General features: G+C 41.8%; 2 protein-coding genes across 2 annotated transcripts in view; one reads left to right on the top strand and one right to left on the bottom strand.

The window, feature by feature from the left end:
• Positions 1 to 13,322, bottom strand: part of NAA15 (N-alpha-acetyltransferase 15, NatA auxiliary subunit) — a 58,173-nt gene extending 44,851 nt beyond the window's left edge. Inside the window, exon 1 of the mRNA XM_032804438.2 lies at positions 12,986 to 13,322. Coding sequence (XP_032660329.1) covers positions 12,986 to 13,039 — 54 coding nt within the window. The 5' untranslated portion in view covers positions 13,040 to 13,322. The remainder of the gene's footprint in view (positions 1 to 12,985) is intronic.
• A 4,629-nt stretch (positions 13,323 to 17,951) lies between these two features.
• Positions 17,952 to 22,087, top strand: NDUFC1 (NADH:ubiquinone oxidoreductase subunit C1). The gene is made up of 4 exons (XM_032804437.2): positions 17,952 to 18,059; positions 19,896 to 19,999; positions 20,948 to 21,036; positions 21,940 to 22,087. Coding segments are annotated over exons 1-4 (255 nt in total). The 5' UTR covers positions 17,952 to 17,998; the 3' UTR covers positions 21,941 to 22,087.
• Positions 22,088 to 22,974: the final 887 nt, after the last annotated feature.

Below are 22,974 nucleotides of genomic sequence, written 5' to 3'. Positions count from 1 at the left end.
ACCCTATGTACATAAACAAAGTGCTCCATCAGGTTGTCCCTGCCTAAACCAATAAGAAAATGAAAAGCAGATACCAACTCTACTCTGTTTGTTGTACGACTACCTCTTCTCTTACGAGTAAAACAATGCAAAGTCGACACCTGTGTCTTGTTAACTTGTTGGCAGGGCACCATCCTTAAATGTAAAACATTGCAAGGGAAAATAGATGCACACCTCCCCCCCCCCCCCCCAGTTTCTTTCCTCTTCACTGGGCTCATCGGTGTTTGGTTGGCAGGACTGGCTAGATGGTGGTGGAAAACAGGTTCTGGCTCGTGGCATGACTGGATCCCTCCACTGCATCTTCCCCGCTCTGTCACCTCGCTGTTCACAGGCGGGGGTCTCAGACTCCTCCGAAGTTTTCAGGGTGGTCTACTTGATGCTGGTGGGTTCTGTGCCAAATATGGCATGAAGCTTGGTGTAAAAGCAGCAAGTCAGCAGCTGAGCACAAGATCAATTGTTGTGATATGCCTGTTGCAGTTCCCTCACTTTCACATGGCACTTCGTACTCCTTTACCTGCATCCGCTGTGCAATCTTCTCACAGATGTCCTCATTCTTACAGTTGGTCCACAGCTACCCTTGCACAGCCTCTTCTCCCCACAGGGCAGGAGATACAATACATCCTGTCTATTCCATGGAGGAGTCAGTCTAGTGTGTGGAGCGGGCATGGACGGTTGGGCAGCTGCACACTCAAAGGAGAGCTATTAGGTGTGCTCACCAAGCGGGACAATCAGGAAAAAGCACTTCAAAGGGTGTTTTTAAATAGGGTGTTGGGGTGGCTTCCAGTCTCTGACTCCTGGCAGTCAAGTTCTGAACTGTGACTAAAGTGGCTACTGCAGAGGGAACGTGGCATTGTGGGACAGCTGCTGGAAGAATGTTAGGATCAACACAGGCCACACACTGTCTAACTCATACTACATCAAACTCAGTAGGTCAACGGGAGCTCAGTGCCATAGCGGGTGGTTTTACAGTGTTGCTGTAACAGGGCACTTATGTTGGGAGATAACTCTGAATGTAGTCTGCAGACACATGCACAAATAGAGTTGACGCAAAGCAACTTATATTGACCTAATTTTGTAGTTGTAGACCAGGCCACAGACATATGCCATGTAGTTATTAGATAAAGGTTTCTGGAAATATTTATCTAGCTTAATTTGAATTTGATCTTCAGTTTATCATGTGATCCTTTGTTATTTATTCCTGGATTAACAGAGAACTGAGGGACTTATCTACTTCTCAGAACCACACTAATCACAAAAGTATCATACTGCAAAGAAACCAAAAGGAGAAAAACTGAAGTTTTCTATCAGTGTCTGGTACAAGTTCAATGACCCAGTAAGTCTTGAGAGTTTTCCTCTTCGTAAGTCAGAGGAAAGTATATAGTAAATACACTTTTCAGCAATAAGGTGTTAGTCTATGTCATGACGACTGTATATGGTATCCTTTCCTGTTCTCTCCACCTCCTTGTCCACTTCTCCCTTCTATTGTCTTGTTCTTGCTAATTAGATTCACTTGAATGTAGCTAATAAATGTTATTTGTATGGTACGTACTTTTCTAAAATTGTTACCAAGATGTTTACAATCAATTACATATTTAACAGATTTTTTCTCAGCAAACGGGAAACCACTAGCAAGACTCAAATACTAAATTGTACACTCTCATTGCCTACTGTTCTCTGCCCTAATCACTAGATTATTCAACCTGATTTTTACTGATTTATTTTTTCATTAAATATTTATTCTAGGGCATTGGAAGCATGATGTGTACTAGCTAGACTGAGCCATATAATACAGATTAAGTGAGATCTATAACCTATAATACCCTAGTAAGAATCTAACCCCCTACCCCCATGTTGAGAATGGGCAAGGGCTAACATTCCAGTATGGGTAGGGACTCCCAAGCAGGAATTAGGGAGACCCCTCTTGAATCACCTTTTGTCTAACAGATGGCCAATAAATAAATCCTTACTACCACCACCCACAATCAACCCTTCAGATGTTAAAAGGTTGAAGGAGCTCTCTCTTTGTTTCTCCCCAACCTCTTCCCATCCAGAGCCTCCTGGCTGCCAGCAGGATATGGTGGAGGGACTCCGCTTCTTTAAACCTCACTCAGACTTCTGGTTGCTGCAATAAAGGGCTGGAGGATGGTGTGCCCTTCCTTCAACTTTCTGGATTAGGTGTGGCAAACTGGTCAACTGACTTACTATTATTTGAGCATGGTCAAACAGTTAAATATTCCAGCAGGAATGCCCTCATATAGGTGGTGACCTATGTTTTTGACTGCATCATGATGCCATCTGTTAAGATGCCCTACTTAAATATTTGGATCACTTACTGTACTTCCTACTAATGCCACATGTTGGGGAAAAAGGGGAACTAATTGCAAGTTGAGCATCTTGATTGGCTGGAATATTCTAGAACAAACATTGTATGTGTAGCTTTATTTGTATACCATGCCATCAACACACAGAAATTTACAAAAAGCATATTAAACAAGGTAAGACACGGCCTCTGCCCTGAAGGGCTTCTTCCTCTACGCAAAGAGAAATGTGCAGCCATTAAGTCTCTCCCTTAAACAAAAGTAACAGCTATTAAACCCCTCTAGTACTTCCACCCAACCCTCAACAACCTACATTAAACGCCCATGTAAGTAAACCCTCACTCCTCCCCCTCAACAAAAATCCCCTTCATACCACACGTTTTCCCAGCAATACTTTGCTGGTAATATGCAAAGTTCTAGGCTAATGAAAGAGGTGTAACATCACATCTCTGTAAAGACCTGCTCTTCCTGTCGCTGCCTATTAGTCCATTGTGTTTGTTGCAAGAAGATGGACTACCTGCCACCCTTTCCCTCCATGTAATCTGTAAGGCTTCTGGGAGGGAGGGAGGGGAGAGGGCAACATGCCCGAAAACATTGAGGGGCTGGAATCTTCTGGTACAGCAGCCGTTAGAAACAGAACTGCATGGTTACTGGTCAATTGAAATCCATGAGATACTTCATATATCTAGATATTAATGTCTCACTACTTCTGGAATGCTAACAGTGACATCATAATATACGCAGAGTAAGGGAAAGCCAAAAATAATTGGTATGGACATTTTTTACTATACAAACTTGGAAAAAACTAAAGCTAAACACAAGTACTATGCTTCTGACTATGTGAAACATACAGATAGATGGAGAAATGCTTGTTAAATTCTTGTGATGTATGTCCAGCTACTGTCAAAGTTAAACAGCAAGAAACATAAAACTGGTCTACATCAAAATTTTTCTTATATGCATTCTTCTACTTTGTCCTGAGCAGCTGCATCACAAAGCATGGCATCTTTTGATGAAGATACTGATATCAGTAACAATGAAAGTGAAGCTAATTCCATTTTTTCACATTAAGAATTCTGCTACAACATCTTCTTTAGCATAAAAAATTCCTTACTCCTGGAAAGTCTTCAGATGTTCATCAAATTGGTATTAAAAGGTTTTTTGATACAGTGTCCTCTGACCAGAAAAACAAACCTGACCATATGTTCACTAGAGGTATTAATGCCAGCAATAAACCATTTAATATAGAAAAAAATCCTTATGTACTAGATTTTTTTCATAAGTTGTGTCCAATTTACAAAGTAGGAAACAGCTTGCAGGAAAGTCTTCTGAATGCCAAAAGTGGACGTGAAAAACAATTGGTGTTCTTATTCCTCAAGTTCCTCATGTGTCTCTAGTATCTGATGGATGAAGCAATATTCACAGTGAGAATGTCATCAGCTTCACGGCAACAACTCCACAACCAGTGGTTTACTCATTCCAATGCACAAATGAGCATCACCATGCAGCTCAGCATTGCTGACAATACAATAAATGAATTGGGTCCACACAGAAGCGTATTTCAGTTGTGACTGAGAATGTGACTAACATGAAAGCAGCTTAGTCGTTGCTAATAAATGAGTATCCACATCTTCTGTGTTATGAGCATGCTGCTCTGAGGAGGTAGCATTTCACTGGTGATGTTGAAGACCTGACAAACTTTCTCGTCACATATAACAAAAGTGAAAAAGCACTGTCAAGTTTTTCAAAAATAAAGTACCAGCAGCCATTTTCAATATCATTTAGTAAAGTACTTGATTTCATCCATGCTGAGTAAGTCCTGCATATTCAGTGGGGCTCTTCTATTAAATTCCTCAAAGATCTTCCAATATACAAGACGACTTTTCAATCAGCTGCTGCTTAAGAAAGGACGGCTGGGTGCTGCCCCCAAGTAATCCTCACTCATGTTCTTGATGATGCAGTCTTTTGGATGCATATCCAAAATTCATTTCACTATTTGAACTCGGAGCCCAGTCCATTCAGAATATGAAGACTTACAGTTCTATATTGTCTGATGCCAACAATGATTCTTGAACATGAAAAACATCTATAAGAATACTGAACACGGTACACATACAAAAACTGATGAGAAAGAGACAAAATTTCAAAAAAATCAAGTAATCAGTCCTGCCCATAATGCTGCCTACCTTCTTGATCCACGCTTGCAGGGCCAAGACCTTTCTGATGATTAATTTGATTCAGTTGGTGCCCTCATAGTGGCTGTTGCAAATGTTAAAAGACATACACACGAAAAAAAATTCTGATGGAAGCAGCAAATTATAAAGCAAGAAGCAACCCATTCAGATGTAAAACAACCAGAGTGCAATCCCAGCTGTTGAATCAAAACACCTCTCTCTATCATGGTGGAAAGGGTCATGCCCAATTTCCAGTTCAGCTACAACAGAAGAAATTCTTTCCATACTTCTGTATACTACTACTGCATGCACAGAACAACATTTAAAAAATGACTTCCTTTATAGTTGCTGTTTGTTTTATTTCCATTACAAAAGAAAAACAGTAATGAAAGAATGACAATTATTCAAGACTGAACAGTTTCATTTTTTAAAAGTTCATTTAATTATGTTTTGCATTTTTCTGCATTAAAACAATGCAGTTAAAAACCTGTTTTTTGTAATTAGGCATAAGAATCTAAAACTAATCCTCTTGGAGACCATAAAGTCTTATTCCTTTTGTTATAGTTGTTATTGTTCTAACAGATTAGTGCTTTAAATATTTGGCCATTTTTCACATTTGACAATATCTGACCAATGTTTGCAATTGACTGATTATTTTGGACTGGTCAAATGCCCAACTGTATTCTGGCTGCTACAACGGAGTCATTTCTAATACTCTACCCTTCTTACAGCCACCAATTTAAGTTCCGCCTCTCTATTTAATATCTCTAATGCCTGCATCTCCTGCTCAGAGCTTCCCAAAGAAACTGCTACAGAATAAAACTTGACTTGATTCTCATCAGTTTCACTATGTACCCACAAGGTTATAAACACTCACAATGAAAACTGACAGGTCTTGTTAGTGATCACTCTGATACAACTTTGGAAAGCTCTGAGCAGCAGCTTTAGCACTGAAGTCACGTGTGTGTTGTCTTATGTCTGTAATGTACTGGTTTACATTTGGTATTAATATGGAAAATCTATCTTCACACCCGTAAAGTCTAGAAATTTTTTTTTCAAAATCTGCAAAAGCTACTTCCACTAATTCTCCCTCTTCCCCCTCACCAGAGGCAAGTACGCAAATGGACTTTTCCAGCCCTAATTTATCCATCCAACATATGTTTATTTTCTCTCAAAACTGAGTTTTCATTTAAATGGCCATGTATGTATTTTCTCTATTAAAGTATAAGGATACAAATCAAGTAAAGGACTAATATCTGAGTGTGAATCATAGTGTTAAATATATGGCATTAGCTGCTAAGACAATGATGCATTTCATATATCTTTACTTCAAAGAAAAAAATATACAGCTGCAGGTCATTTTCTGCCACAAAATACCAGCCATCTTCCTATTGTGCATGCATTCAATCCCTTGGACAGGACATTTAATAGTTGTCCCGCTTAAACTCAGTTTATTGCCTAGAAACGTCAATCACTGAACAAGCTCTTCCATGTTCACTAATGACCACACTAACAGTAGCTGTAACTCTATGCCCCCATTGCAGGGTCCCAGAGCCTGAGTATTTACACCACAATTAAACAGTCCCATAGACTGAACCCAAGTCAGCTAACATGGGCCAGCCCCAGGTGTTTAACTGCAGTGTAGACGTACTGCTTCCTTCAAGTAGCCAGAGAGTCAGAGTAACAGTTTCAATACTCACACCATTTTCAACCCTCAGACTTGCGGTTTATTGGCTACTATGCAGATGATAGTGGCAGGATCTCTGCTAATGTATGTCTGCTAAACTTGAGTTGCTAATCCATGTTAAAAGCAGAGCTGCCCTGTCTTAACCTCTATTTTAACCTGAGTTAGTTGACATGTGTTAGCTAACCAGAGTTAAGAACACACACTTTTTTTGCAGAGACGACACATCATAGGAAAAGAATAATTAAACAGTGTACATTTGGGTCATTTTGGGAACAATCTCTTTGCAACCATAAAAAGACTAAGTTTTCTCTAAATGAAAGTGTCAGACTTGTCTTCCTTGCATCATTAACTCAAGCTATAATTTGAGTTTTGCCCCAGCCTGACTTCCATCCACATACAAGAATTTCTAGTTAGTAATGCAATGGAGATGCTGCAGCTCAAGTTACAACAAATCATCTGCTGCTAATCCAGTCACTCTTTTAATATCACTGTGTATCTTGACTGTTTTGCAATGTGATCACTCACTCTGCTCTCATTCTAGCTCAGTGGTTCCCACCCTGGGTTCCATGGCCTGCTTATGGCCCAATCAGCATACAGCTGTTGCCCATGTGACATCCTCAGGGCCATACAGGTAGTATTGGATGTGGCCGACATAACACATTGTGGACCATATATGCAGCCCACAATGGTCAATAAGTTGAGAACCACTGCTCTAGCTGCTTAAATGTAGTAACTCCAGTGTACTAACTCAAGCTCTCTGGGCCAGTGAAGACGAGCCCAGGATTCAGAAAAAGTTGGTGACATTGACATGAAAACCACTACACACGACAAGCACATTTTTTGAGCTCTGACCCTACCAAACAACACTGTGGTCCCTAGGCATCTGATATCCCCCACTATCCTGACAGGGGATCCCAGTTCAATGACAAATGACATACATAAGATGGAGGATTGGAGATTAGAGCACCTCAGCAGAAAGATGTGTGTTTAATCTGAACCAGCTGTGCAAACCACCTGATTAATCCTATGCTAGAGAGCTAAAACACTAATAAATAGCCTTCCCCACTGATGTAAAATCCTGGCAGACAGAATTGTTCTGGATCGCAAACAGTCTCAGAAATCTAAACTAGTCCCAGGGCCTAAAGAATCCTCCAGCTGCAAAGAACCTTGTGTCTTACTTCCCAGAAGAGATTGACTGAAAGTATCACAGGTCCACTGGAATCACTTGGGGGGAAAGCGGGGAAATCTCTCCCCCAACTAACTTCAGGCGAGTCTAAGAAATGAAGTGGATGTTTCTTTTATGGTGATGTAGAAAGAATCTGTACAAACATCTGAACTGTTCCTCCATTCATTGGTGGTGAAATCTAGTGAGAAACAGAATCTGACAAACTCCTCATAATCCTTAATCACGTAAGTGTGACTCTTGCTCAAAAAGCCATCTTTCAGCATCAACTATTGCCTTATTTTTAGTGTCTCCTTCTTGGAAAAGTTATTAAAGTGGCAGCAGGCCAAACGACAACAGCTGACTTCCATCCAATACTCTAGATCTTTTCCAATCAGGCTTCATGATTGAATATGGCACAAAGATCACACTGGTAGCACTGATGGATGATCTCTCTCAGAATGGAGGCTGAAGATCCATACTACTAGATCTGCTGGCATTCCTCAACATCATGGATCACAAGGTTATGCTAGCTCAAATGCAGACTCTCACAGAAGTAGATGGAAACATGTTAGGTGAGAACAGAATCAGCATAAGAGTAGCAATGCACAATTGGTCTTCTTCTCAAGGACTTGAATCTGCCAAGTCCAGAAAAGTTCAGTCTTATCACTGCTCTTATTCAATGTCTGTGATACATTTAAAAGTGATAACACACAATAAATCACTGGTGTTATCTAAATTCACTATGTCCAGCCAGTAACACCAGCAGACCTTCCTGACACCAAAGTTATATGGAAGAAACTGGAACATAAATTGCTAGGTTAGATTCAATTGGAGCAAGACAGAAAGTAGTATTTGTTGACAGAAGATATCGTACAAAACTGGTTGAGTTTGGATCCATCTCCTTCACCGAGACTATTTCCCACTCCAGACTGTCATGCAATGCACAACCTCTGGGTCCTGCTAATTTAATATCTGCTCCTAGATTCCTGTACTTACAGCTATGGCTGACTACGAGATTTTTCCTATTCTTTCAGGTAAGAGCCTTAGGTAGAAGCTGCTTCGATCACGAACAAGGATCTTTTTCTTAACACTTAAGACAACACAGAATCAAATGATGATAAATACTATGAACTTTTGAGCAGGGAATTTTGTGTGTAAAATCCATGATACAGTTGATGCTAGTCAGTGATTTCAGTTGGTAAACAAGCTTATTAAATTACTTAAGTACTTACATAGCCTATAGCCCCCAACAGCTTCAAACACTAAAACTGATCTTCAACATTCCTAATAAGGTAGGGAAATATTATTCCCATTTTCACAGAAGCAGTAAGGTCACAAGGGTGGCTCTATAAGAGACAGGAACTGAACCTAGGTCTGAGTTCCTGCCCAATGCCTCAACCACAAGACCATCCTTCCATCTAATTACTGGAAAGATTAATTAGAAAAATATCCTTCCTAGCGAGGAGAACCAGAAACCAATACAATAATACTTGTTATCCCTACCCATCTGAAGCATGGTGATACTTATATTTAAACTACAGGGTTCAGCATACTCAAGCAACCAGTAACATTATGGTGCAGCAATGATCGTCGTTGGTGTAGTGTATTAACTCAGGGGGTTATCACTGTAAATTGGAATTACCACAGTCTTTAATTTTGGACCAGGTTGTTGCTGCATGGCATAAAAGAACCTTGAACAACACATAGTATGTACTTAATACTAGATCTAAAACACATGCTTTGAATATTTTTAATATGATACTTACTTTAGCATATCTAGTACAAAACTTTGAAGTAGCAGAGAAACATAATCCCTGTAGTAGACAAAGACTAGGCATAATTTCCTCATTCCAGTATGTCCCTCCGCCCATGCCGCTTCCAGCAGCTCCCATTGGCCTGAAGCAGCGACCCGCAGCCACTGGGAGTTGCGATCAGCCGGACCTGCGGACGGGGCAGGTAAACGAACCGGCCTCGCCTGCCAAGGGCTTTCCATTCACAAGCAGCGACCTCTGTTTGAAAAACCCTGAACTACTAGGTCTAGTCAAACAAAAGCATTCATTTAATATTTGACATATCCAATTGGTACTAATCTAAATACACTTGCTGAGTTGTAATTGACCAGCTAGTCATACCATGAAAGCTGGTTAAATAGCATAAGTATTAACGGAATATTTGCCAAAAACCTGCAAAATTCACCAGCCATTTGCAAACTACAACTCAACCAGTCCTACCTCCTGCATATCTTGATCTTGTTTTACCTTCTTTGCCTTTCTCTTCACTCGACTTTCTCCTTTCCTTCCAAGAAAAGTGCATTTCTCCACTACATTACAACTCACCAGCTACTGCAATGGGGGTGTATGTTGTTTTATCCCTCCCGCAACTTTCTGGCTGGTGAAAAGGGTGTTTATTACTCCTCCCTCTTCTCAACCTCATTTTGAGTCCTCCTTCCAGTGTTAGCCTCTGCTGTTGCTCATAGCTTGTCCAAGTACAGTTGAATGAAATAGACCCAATTCATGCCCGTTTCACTGATGCCCACAGGGATCAAAAAGAAACAGTGAAAAGTGAAAACTTAGGACATCCACTTTCCCTGTTCTGCGCCATGTGAAAGCCCTGAACAACAGCAGAGGTTCTGGAGTTCTCTGTCTGCAGATTTAACATAACAGTGAATTAGTTTAACCTTGGTTTGCACTTGCATACCTTCATATCTCTAAGGCTAGAGAAACGTATTCAAAAATAAACTTAAGTTCAGCAGAAAGTGTTAACTTCCTGGGAGAGTCTCTCTTACGCATACTGGGTGAATGGATTTTTAAATGTTAAATATGGTACAGACAGAGCACATTCCCAGTAAAACTGCCATACATCTATGAGCAAATTAGGACAATCTTACTCTGTTGAGTGCTTTTAGCAAATAGTGATAGGACACACACAGATAAGTGGAAGAACAGGTTTGCAAGCAGATTTCTGCATAAACATTTCTGTTTTAGATTTTTGATCTTGATAGCTTTAAAAAACTGACAACTGCTCCAAACCTCCAAAGATTAAAACGTAAATTATTTTCCCAACAGACTGATCAGACCCTGTCCTGTTTCTGTAAGGCATAACATTCATGTTTTGAAATAAGAGTAAATTTTCTTAACACTATGAATAAATGAGACCCCTCTCCAAAGTATACACAGCTGGTTTAGTGTCCAAAATATCTATGTCTGTTTTAATCTTTGCTTACAAAAATAAAATGGCAGTTTATCTGCTTGAACTATTGAGTGTACAACAGTCGAGAGAACTGCAGTTTGGATGGTTCTGTATTCTGGTAAAAGTTCTGTGCAACAATATTATCTATTGAAGGGCAATTTTCCTCTTTTGGGTACTCTGTAGGCTAGATCACGTCAGTGTCTGCTGAAAAAATCTTGAAGCAATAAGTCACCTCTTGATATATACAAAGAAATGACATATCTGAAACAAGGTGGTATGTGCCACACGTTCACTGGTCAAGCTTTCAGTAGGAATACTGAAAAACTTATTTTCAACCTACCTATTTTATTTTGCAACAAATTAGAAAACCACAGAGCGGTCTACACATGTGAACCGTGGTCGTGAGTTCAAATATCATGAAAGGGAAAGGGGCAAAAAGAGTGAGGAGCATTACAAAATAAATATAAAATTGTATATCACACAGGAACTGAAGTTACTTAGGTTACAAAGATTTTCCCCCAACTTGATGACAAAAGAATTTTCAGTTAAAACAAAAAACACAGAACAAAAACAAACAGGCTAAACAAAATCTGCTTGGTCTGGAACAGACCTCAGCCTAAAACCAAGTTTCTTGAGCTGGACCAAATTAGACTGACTTTTTCAAAGCTGGGGCAAGCTTTATCGCTCCTTGTCATCTTCACTAAACTCCAGCTATGACAGAACACTCCAAACCACACCTTTCAAAGTGGCATGCCAAGACAACTTTGACATTTGAGGAACTTTTCAAAGGAAGTTTGAAGAGACTGCCTGGCAAGGATTTAGAATGTACTTGTATCCACACTTGGGTGGTGACTTCTGTTCCTCAGTACTAAATGAAGATGTATGTTTCATGATGATAATATACACCTTCGCACTGTTAACTATTGCGCAGTTATCAACAGTTCTGACATTTCTAATGTAGGGTTTTTAAACGAAACACTCAGTAAAAGAATATATATGACACATTAAAAGCAAACATTTATAGAAGATTTTAAGAATGTTTTGCACACAACAATCTTAAGATGTGTATATGTGTATATTAAGAGAGATATTTCTCATTATTTCAGGAGATGAAGCCTTCTACGGAGTTTCTCTGCATAAATCATCTTCACCTGTGGCACAGATTACTATTTCTGTAATTTGAGACATTTCAAATAGATTACAGAATCTGGTTTAACATTCCTGATCTCTGGGACCACATAATAAGTTTAAGAGTCTTTAAAAACAAACATTTCGGAATCTAAACTAACGTGCAATATTTTGCAAATGTTTTTGTGGGAGAGAACCATATGATATTTCAAGATTAAGTAGATAAGAGGGAATCCTCTTAATATGAAACTCTTGACAATCATTCATTAATTGATCCATCTCCTTACAATACTCCATTTGCCCCAAGTGCCTTATATTCAAATTTCATACTGCACTGAATCAAAGCTGATGCACACTTATTATATTGCTTTGTACACTGAATTATGTATTCCTTTCATGCACACTTTAAACGGAAAATATGTCTTCATTTGTACTCTTAATAATTATTTTGTGGTGCAGAGTTTCATTGACATAGGCCGGAATTAGAATCCAGGGAAAGTAAACTGTCAAAATGTTTTACGTAGACAAGACTTAATTGCTCAGTTAGTCTAGGAAAAGTCACTCTAAAACCTTCATCATTTTACACCTCCTCTGGCCAAAGAGACATTCCGCATTGAACAGCAAGAACTAATCTCTCCAAATCTGACTTCTAAAAAGACTCGAGGAACCCCAAGGCCCCCAGCTACTGTAGGCACAAAATTAGTGAATTCAGGATGCTTTAAGAAGCCTAGGATCTTGCACTAGTTTAGGATCACGTTTGACTCTGTTTACACAACTCTGAAGTGGTCAGTAAGATGCAAAATGCAGTGTGTGCAATGTACTGGGCCCTCATCCAAACGTAACGGGCAGGTTTCAAAATAAAAAAAATCACTAGTTAATGGGTGTTGAGAGCTCTTCTGCTCCCCCCTCAGCGAAAGCGAGCCCAAGAAACCAACCCACCTCTTTCGCTTTTGCTTACCCAGGACAACACGGGAGAGCAGGGGGGACTTTCGTCCGTCTTCCCGCTCCTTTCAGGGGGCTGCAGAGGAAGGCAAGCCCCGAAGCGGGGAGAATGCAGCAACCAGTGGAACAGGGGGCTGCGGAGGAAGACAAACCCCGAAGCGGGGAGAATGCAGCAACCAGTGGAACAGGGGGTGACGAGAGCCAGCGCCAGGGCCCAGGCAGAGGTGTGGGGGCTCCCTAGGTCCCGTCCCACCGAAGCAGCCAGGACTGCAGCTCCGTACGCTTCACCGGGGAGCAGGGGCCTGGCCAGGCGCCGCCAAGGGCCCCCGCCCGGCTCACTCACCAGGATGCGCTTGAAGAGCGCGTTCTCCTTGGGCGGGAGGCTCACGGACGGCATCGCTCCTGGTCCTGCCGCGGCCAGCTCCGGCTCCGGCTCCGCTTGAAGGCTCCGGGGGGCGGGGTGTCTCCTGCCGCTCCTCGGTCACCGCCGCCTCCCGGGACTCCCTGCCGGGCCACCCCCGCCGCCCCGTGCTCGCTTCCGTCCCAGGCCCGGCCCCTCCAGGCCGCCGTATCCGCGCCGGGTTCCCCCTTGCCCCGCACAGAGACCCAGGCAACAGTTCACGTGGTAACTGAACAGGCCGGAGAGAGGCGCAGCCAAAATGGCCGCCGCCGCTTAGGGCTTCCCCAGCCGGGTCACGCTGCTCAACGCGCATGCGCCGCGACCCCATGGCCCAGCCCGGCTCCGGAGTGGGTGTGGGGCATGCCGGGAAATGAGGCTGCTCCCGAGTTCCGCCCTGGTGACTCAGATCCTGTCCCATCGTGACTCGCCTCCATCCCCCGCAGTCGCAAAAGCCGGGGATGAAATGAGGCCGTTCAGGGGCTTTGCACGTTCCATTGTGCACCCAGCCCTTCTGCGCCCTCCAGGGCGGCCTCAGCTGGCAGGTTTTACGGGCCCCGCGAGCTGGCTGCCGGCGCGCCTCTCCCACCAGCGGCTGGACAGCTCCGACCCGGCTGGCCTAGGGTTTAAGGTGCGCTAATCGCCTGAGTTAGCTAGCACGTTGTAGAAGCGTAATGTAGACAAGGCCTGTGTCAGCCGGGTGGGGCTAAAGGCGGGGGAGCGCAGGGTTTAGCTCATGGAGAGGAGCTGCGCTTTGGCTAGATTAGAATGATTAGATTGGTGTTAGCTCGTGCTAACATTGTGCCTTTAAATCCTACTGTAGATCAGGGCTGGTAGATATCATTTGCAGGAACATACCATATCTTCCTCTCTGGCTTTTTACGAAAAGTGATGAGTGGCTACCGTATGTAGGCATTTGATGCAGTGCCAGCTCCCCTTACACATCTCTGACACTGCACCTCCACCTGCAGTTTCACCTCCTATCCTCCAATCTTGCAGAACCAGTTTTAGTTACAAAAAAAGCGCATGACTGCTATTTTTTGGGACCCACCCTCACAGTGCTGTGCCAGCAAAACAACTCAGAAGCTAGTCAGTTCTTGCCCCAAGACAGTGATTCAGGTTTGCTCTCTGCTTCCCTCCTGGGACTTGGAACCACAGAAAACATGTCTGTTGCACATTTGGGTGTCTGTAAAGCAATTATTATGTGCAGTGTTAGAATTTTGTATGGGATTCAAATGCAAATTAGGATGAGATCCTCCGTTTTTGTCTATAACTTCAGCAGGATTTGAACCCAGTTGTCCAATGAAAAGTTTACATTCAATTTCAACCTATTATGCCACAAACCTTCAGCTGATGATATTACAAAACAGTTTTGTACCCTAAATAATGAAAAGTCCTGAACTGCTTTTAACATCAAAAGTAGTAATGGGATGAGAATTAAAGTACTTTTATGGATTAGAAACTTGCTAAGAAACAGAAAACAAATAGGAAGAAATGGTCTTGTTTCAGCATGGCAAAAGTTAACAATGGGGTGCCTCACTTCTGCACTAGGGGCCTGATCTACTGGCCCAGTGAAATCAAGGGGAGTCTTTCCTTTTACTTCAGTGGGCTTTGGATACAGCTGTGTGAGGTGTTTAATATATTTATTATCTGGAAAAAGGAATTGACACTGGGAAACAAAATTTGCATATGAAGAGCTCTGAGAAGCTTCAGCAGGAACTAAAGATTAAACTAAGATCCCAATCCTTTAAAGATTTAGCACACTGCACATACTTAACTTTACTGTTGTCATGCTGTCTGGAGTAGCTCAGGACCGTGAATGTCAACCTCAGAGCAGACTGTCAAAAAATGGAAAAAATCCCAAACTGGTTGTATGTTCCATAATTAGATTTCACCAACCTAGTAACAAGTGTGAACTCCTGAAGCACTATAACAGTTTTACCGTGGAGTCATGGATAGTCTCCTTGGGCATTCCAATTTATCTTGCCACCCAGGCAAGATGGACTATGTGATAGATGGTCATTTTACACCAGAAATCACAATAATATTCAGGTTACTCTAAGTCCCAAGGGGCCAGTCACTTACTCAAGGTCAGTTTCCACTTTAGATCTCACACTGAAGACAATATTTGGAGCCAATCCTGTACTTAACTAAAGGTTTATTAACTAAGAAAATAAATGAGAATTATTTACAAGGTTAAATCAGGAAACGTACACACACACGAGTTACAGTCTTAGATTTAAAAAGGTAATATAAGCTTCTATAATAAGCAGCTTTATCTGACTTTTAGAGCTGACCTATGCCAAGGGGATCTCTTGCTTAGGTTTAGGAATCTTGTCCCTCTTAAGGTATGTCTATACTGCAATTAAATGCCCATAGCTGGCACATGCCATCCGACTCAGGTGCACGGGACTTAGGCTAAGGAGCTGTTTAATTGCAGTGTAGATGTTTGGGCTCAGGCTTCAGCCTGAGCTCTGGGACCTCCCACCTTGCAAGGTTCTGGAGCCTGAGCTGCAACCTGAGCTCAGACATCTACACGACAGTTAAACAGACCCTCGGCCCATGCCCTGCGAGCCAAAGTCAGCTGGTATGGGCCAGCCACAGGTTTTTAATTGCAGTGTAGATGTACCTTCAGAATCCAGATAGCATAAAGAGTCTCAGTTTCTCCTTGTTAGAGATTTTTATTGCCCCTCAACCTAGAATCCAGTCTGATGGGATAAGTTCATGCGCAATCCTCTCCTTCCTGGACGGAGTTGGGAATGAAGTCAACAAGGTCTCTCTACCCTTTGGTGCTACACGATGCCTCATTTGCTTTCAATGGGCCATCTTTTGTGCAGAATGAACCCTTTACCTTCATTAATGCTTCTTTTCCTATTTGGTGAGGACTTCATAAGTGGGATACAGATATTATAAGTAGGATTAACACATGTAACATCCTACAAGCATTCCATAAAGTATAAACACTTTCTTATAATTAATATCTATTTTAACTATACTAACCCACAGTTAAGTTTCCAACTATGCCTTTGGTCAGCGTTCAGTGAGGCCCTGGGCCTTGGCATGCCAGCATCAAGGTTACCATGAATGGTCCCATTGATTTTGATACTCATGGTAGTAAAGTTAAGCACACGTATAAGTGTTTGTAGTGTTGGGACCCATGTGACTCATTCTTATATATTGATGCACAATTCTTTAAAAATCTGGGAAATCTCCACCCAAAATACTTAGCCCACTGTGAGTTACAGTTGCTAGCATATTCCACCAAACAAGTCATTCAACACGCCATCTATACTCCATCTGTTTTACTTTTGTCCCTCAAATACCTCTTCTCCACCACCTACACTGTCGCTTGTTTATCATGAGTATCATGGTATTTGGTGTTTTCCCTAAAGCCACAGCTCCTAGAGCCATGAGATTCTGTGAGATTTGTAAATGTAATGATTTTTAAATCAATCATAGATTTTCATAGATTCATAGACTCTAGGACTGGAAGGGACCTCGAGAGGTCATCGAGTCCAGTCCCCTGCCTTCATGGCAGGACCAAATACTGTCTAGACCATCCCTGATAGACATTTATCTAACCTACTCTTAAATATCTCCAGAGATGGAGATTCCACAACCTCCCTAGGCAATTTATTCCAGTGTTTAACTACCCTGACAGTTAGGAACTTTTTCCTAATGTCCAACCTAAATCTCCCTTGCTGCAGTTTAAGCCCATTGCTTCTTGTTCTATCATTAGAGGCTAAGGTGAACAAGTTTTCTCCCTCCTCCTGATGACACCCTTTTAGATACCTGAAAACTGCTATCATGTCCCCTGTCAGTCTTCTCTTTTCCAAACTAAATAAACCCAATTCTTTCAGCCTTCCTTCATAGGTCATGTTCTCAAGACCTTTAATCATTCTTGTTGCTCTTCTCTGGACCCTCTCCAATTTCTCCACATCTTTCTTGAAATGCGGTGCCCAGAACTGGACACAATACTCCAGTTGAGGCCTAACCAGCGCAGAGTAGAGCGGAAGAATGACTTCTCGTGTCTTGTTTACAACACACTTGTTAATGCATCCCAGAATCACGTTTGCTTTTTTTGCAACAGTATCACACTGTTGACTAATATTTAGCTTGTGGTCCACTATGACCCCTAGCTCTCTTTCTGCCATTTTGGGGGGCTTGACGTGATTTGTGAATTCTTGGGTTTGGCACTGCTGTACCTCTCACTTTATTCTGAAGAGGTGAAGCTCTAGATTATTTCTCATTGGATGGTTAATTCTCTCAATTTGCTACTCTCTAATTGAAGGTTTCAAGTGGAAAAATATAGAAGAAAATGAAAAAGTCCAGAGATGGTGCTTAGAGGATGGGACTTGTAGGTTACAAACGAAGGCCAAAAATGAGGATGATTTAAAATCAAGCAGATGATGAGTTAGAGAAGAGATACTTGGAAGTAGGAAGGGTGCAGTGAAGACTGATTTGTCCCTCTGCTTTGAATGGTAAATGAAAGGGTAGATGATATAATGAGGGGGAGGCAATGCTGCTTTATACAGGGTACAGCCAGTGAGCTGTATTCCTGTGGGCAGGTTGTTGGCCACCTACCAAGTGCTTAATTTGTAATGAAAGAGGTGCCAGGGCTCAAGCAATTTTTTTACATTTATAACTGCTGCAGCAAGCCCAGAGGTGGTGGGGCTATGAACTGCCAAGCCCTGGCACAAATTAAGCCCTGCACCCACCAAGTGATGCAGAGCCCCAGGCCGTCCACGGGCACCTCAGTGAGAGTGGCAGGATGTTGCCTCGGCAGCCCGGCAAGGAGAGGAGTGAGGGTCCCTGCTAGAGCTGGAGCATGACAGGTCTCCCGCTTCCTGGTGCAGTGCCAGGGCCTCTGGGCAGCAGGGGGAGCCCTAAGCGCCCCAGCCCCGCCCCCGGGCTGCTCAGGCGGGGCTACCGCGGCGCGGGCGGAGCTGGGCAGGGAAGATGGCGCCGCCGCTGGGGCTGGCGAAGCGGCTGTTACTGGCGTCCGGGAGCCCGAGCCACAGTGAGTGCGCGCGGGCCGCGTCCTGGTGGGGATAGAGGCTGGGGAGACCTGCCTGCAGCCGCGGGGAGGGGAGCGGCGGGCCCCAACTCCAGCAGCGCCGGGTAACGCTCCCCTCCCTGCCCGCTGTCTCCGCGGGGAGGGCTGGCGGCCCCCCGGCTTGGGGCTGCGAGTGACCTTCAGCCTCCCGCTGGGCCAGTGCGCGCCCCACTCCCTAGCGGAGGGGGACGAGTGGCTGGCAGGGTCGGTGCGGGGAGATCCCTCATCTGGTGCCTCGTGCCCCGTGTCCTACGTCGGCTCAGCAGAGCGCGGCCGCGTTGTCTTGAACGTCGCCAGGGGCTGGCAGGCGTCGGTACACAGTGACATGGAGGGGGGTTGCACGGTAGGTGCTCGCCCGCGACATAGGATTTGTCCTGGGATATAACTGCCCTTTACTGCCTCAGAAAGTAGGTGATGAGACTTGGGGGAGAAAGCAGGTTTTGCTAGTCCCCAGGAGCTGGGTCTTTGGAAGAGGTTTGGGGAGGGGGAGCACTGACGGGATTTGCCCGTCATATTCTGTATGTATCTTGTCAATGTCCATGAGCCCATCTGTTAAATGGGGCTAGCTGGGGCCAGTCTTTCACACAAACAACCTTTTCTGACCCTTCTCTGGTGCCTCTAAATCCCAGAGAAGTTATATACCAACTCCTTGTGATACTGTCCTTCCTCTATATTTTCACACATACCTTGGAAGTTGGAACAGACAGAGGCAAATCCTACCCTGCTTTTGCCCTCAACCTCTTACTGCCATCTCTGGGCAGGCTCAGATTAACAGTACTGCCCATCTCATAGTATTAGGATTAAGTTTTTAAAATATTATAAATGTTATATGCAAAAATTAAAAATAAGTGTAAAATCTCTATTCTAATCCCCCTTTATATTGAAACATGTAAGGTGCTTTGAAAAAATTGGATGGAAGAAGTTATAACAACTTATTTATTGTCTTTATTACTTTGTTCTGCACTCCAATCACCATAGCAACTACGGTGACCAGATGTCCCGATTTTATATGGACAGTCCCAATATTTGGGGCTTTGTCTTATATAGGCACCTGTTACCCCCCATCTAGTCCTGATTTTTCACAGTTGCTATCTGGTCACCCTAATAGCAACAAGGCACTTATATAGAAATGCACAATATAATTGTCTGTCTTACATGAAGCTGTTTTTATTTCACACATATAATTGTCTCTGGGAAGGTTTTCCGACTAAGCTAAAGGGTGACGACAAAGGTTTTATTACTTTTATCATCAAAGATAATTGGTTAACCTCTCCCTGAGTATCTTAAACTGCTTCCCCCAGGAAATGCACATATTCATGCTCTTGTTATATTTTTATTTTTTGATGCTTGTAGTACTGATTAAATCTTCACCATAATAAAGACCTTTTTTTCCTTTCTCCTCTTTGTGATGATTTGATCTAATACACAGTGTGATGATGTATGTAGGGAAGTGGTGGAAGACCCATTGCTTAGGACTTCTAAAGTGGGACAACCAATTGAGTAAAATATAGTAGGATACAATCCTATATTCCCAGAGAGATGGAAATAGGTAATTTAGTCAGAATTGTGCTATCGCTGTTGCTTCTCATCTTTCCCTTGATGAATTCCTGTGCTCAATGAATGATCTTTGCAGAAATGGGTGAAATGATAGGGCTGGAAGACCATTTACACCGGTAATATAGTTTGTCAGAAAATCTTTTATAATACAGATCAGACAAGACTGTCATGAATTGGTTTGATAATCTAAATAGACTTGACAGAAACTAATATGTGTGTGTGTATAAAATTCCTATTTTTTAGCATTGACTCGTTCTGCATTCATTGCAAGAAAACCTGACCATACAAAACCAAACTGGGGAATGGTTGGACTGGCTTTTGGCACCACTGTAGCTCTGTGGGTCCTAGTAAGTATTCTCACGTTGTTATGCTATACTTTACTAGTCACTGGAGAAATCTTAAGACAGTGGCTACTGTTAAGAGAAGGTTGTACATAAATACCTATTCATTTGCTATAATGGAAAAGATAACTGAAGGAAATGTCAAGATTTAAGAAATACAGATAGATCAAATATGTATCTCTGAAGCCTCAGGTAGTTTGTAATATTCCTTTAAAAACTAGAAATTCATGAAACTATTCGTCTTTGCTACAACTTTCCAAACAACCATACACTGAAGAATTGATTTTCTACAGATCTACCAACTTCTCTCCCAGACAAGGGGTGGGCTTGTGTATATTTATGTGTAGAAGTGTTTAACGGTATGCTCTTTTCTGCTCTTAAGAAAAACTAGACATGCTTTAGGGAGGAGCTGTAATAAAACCTTATTTTTCTTTTTGGATATATTAGGAAAATCAGAATTTTATGACTGAATCAGACACTCCTATTTTTTGCTAGTTTAAAGCTTTGTCCCGTCTATTATTAGGGCACTGTGCAAATTCTTAAATAAAATTTCTCTGCCTGAGAGACATCATGGCCCAGGATAATGGCAAGATATAACAGGTGGAGGGAGCATGTAATAATGATTGTAAAATAAACATGTTATGCAGAATAAGCAGCAGTTAGAGGAATGTTTCACTGCTTCCAATATGTCTGGTATCCAGTATCCTGTCTCTATCAGTGGCCAGGGCAAGGTGCTGCTGTGGAAGGTGTAAGAAACCTTCCTGTGGGTAGTGGGGGTAAACTTTCCTCCCAGGGAGTCTCCTCCTAACTTCTGATTGTCAAACACTGGCTTACATCCTGAATCAGGAGACTTTCTCTCTTTTAAAACTTACTTTTATTTCTTCTTACAATAATGCTGGTTCCAACTTGCTGCTTCCCCATATGGCTTTTTTTAATCATACTGTCATCTTCTAGCTCTTCAAGAAACATAATGAAGATGTAATGGAATATGAAAGGAGAAGAGAAGAGAGGGAGAAACATGATGCATGTACAGGATGTTCATAGTAAGTATTCAAATACAGACTGGTAATACATAGACTGATTTATCTCTTTGTAGACAAGCCTAACTCCTGCAAGGTGCTTACTGGCCTGTCTTGCCAATTAAAGAATGAGAGCTGACTGTTCCTCTTCTTTCCTTGTTTCTTACCCCTTTACTCACTATCCCCTCTTTCTCTAACTCAACCCCTAAGATAATTATGCCAATTCATCGCTATATTCATTTACATGTATGTTTTATCACCATTCCCGAGTCTTTCTTTGGCTTTTAGACTGTAAGCCCCCAATGGCCTGAATTCTCTTTGTGCATGTGTGTGTCTGAGCATTTGAATGATGGCCAGCACAACAGGCCTCAGTCCTTATTGGGGCCTATGGGCAGTACCGTAATATATATGTTTTGATAACAAGGTGTCTCAAGGAGCTGTTCAGCTTATTGTAGTATCAGACCCATAATATAAATCATTATTTTCTTAATTTCACATATCAGAGAATATTCCTGTGTCTTGTATTTTATATACCCTGGTTACATAGAGGATACCACAACTCTAAATCAATGCATATGAATTGGGCCACTTGATTTTTGACGTATAAAGATAGTAACCCTCATCATACCAATAAGAAATGGATATTTCACTCATTATCTGTGTTTAAATGTAATTTATTTACTTTACTGTTACAAAACATATAATTAACTGACAAATATGGATTCAGAGGCAGTTAATATGCAGCTTTAAAAGAACATTTTTTGTTGGGAAACCCCACTGTTGATGGTCACTTTTTCTTCAATTTGATATAAATGTCTCTACTGTGCAGCTAAAAATGGAATGGACACAGAAAACATATCATCACGCTTATTGAACATATTTCATTTTCCATGTGAACCTTACAAGTATGTTTTTTTTTCCCCCTAGGTTGAAGATATGCTCGAAGAAGTGATTGAGCGATAGTTGTAATCCACAAAGAAATGATGAACAGGGTATCAGAAAATATCTGGATATTTATCTGTTCTCAATGTTTGTACAGAGTACTGTGAAATAAACAGCAATTACTATGGAAGAAGGTGGTTGAATCTATTTTCTTGCTGTTTTATTCTGAAGACTAGCAGAAAGTGTGTTCAACTGATATTTCACCTTTGCATAAAATCAGTGTTACTGTTTGAGTTGATGATTTTTCATTTTTTAACAAATCATTGTGCTTTTGAGATTACCTCAGTTATTCTAAAACATGGAGTTCAAATAGCACTGTTCCTTGAGATGGGATGGTGACTCAGAAGTCTTAAACTGATATTTGGTGGTCTGTAATTAACATGTTTTTAATTGATACAACATTTCAAGACCTCTAAATATATGTAAGAGAATGGTTTCCTCCTATTTAAAGACTGTTTAGAAAGGGTAAAAATGGGTCTGTGAGGGTTTTTTTTTTTAAATACGCATTTATGATGTAGAGAAAGTGTGAAATCTTTTTTTCATTTAAAAGAGAAAAAGGAGTGAGGTTATGGTTTCTACTGGTTTTTTCTTTACTGAATTAAGTCTTCTCTCCCTTTGATGACTAAGGGTTTGTCTTTTCTTAGAAAAATAACAGAAGGGTAACTGCATCAATTTTTAATTCATCTATTAGACTGGGGTGCAAATGTTTAATGTAATACCTAGACCTTATGCAGTGCTTTACACTGTATCATTATCCCCATTTTACAGATGGGGAAACTGGGGTAGAGAGATTAAGTAATTTGCCGAAGTTTGCAGAGCAGGAAATAGAACCTAGCTCCAGGGTCCTAGTCCAGCACCTAATCTAGTGGATCATGCTACCTGTAGATGCATGTAACCATTTGAAATCAATGAATCCGTTTAAGCGTTATTTAAACTGGTTAAGTGCATTGACATTATTAAGGGTTTGAAACAATGTAACTAGATAGATTTAAAATCTATCTGGTTACACCAGTGCATACA

This window comes from Chelonoidis abingdonii, chromosome 5 (genome assembly GCF_003597395.2).
Source record: "Chelonoidis abingdonii isolate Lonesome George chromosome 5, CheloAbing_2.0, whole genome shotgun sequence".
Taxonomy (NCBI): Eukaryota; Metazoa; Chordata; order Testudines; family Testudinidae; genus Chelonoidis; species Chelonoidis abingdonii.
This window is presented reverse-complemented; position numbering and strand designations above follow the sequence as displayed.

What these genes read in the sequence shown, in the direction of transcription:
- NDUFC1 (XM_032804437.2), top strand. Translation starts at nt 17,999, where the DNA reads ATGGCGCCGCCGCTGGGGCTGGCGAAGCGGCTGTTACTGGCGTCCGGG. An exon ending in GTCCGGGAGCCCGAGCCACA is followed by an intron (nt 18,060 to 19,895) that starts GTGAGTGCGCGC and finishes CCTATTTTTTAG; the next exon opens with CATTGACTCGTTCTGCATTC. An exon ending in CTGTAGCTCTGTGGGTCCTA is followed by an intron (nt 20,000 to 20,947) that starts GTAAGTATTCTC and finishes GTCATCTTCTAG; the next exon opens with CTCTTCAAGAAACATAATGA.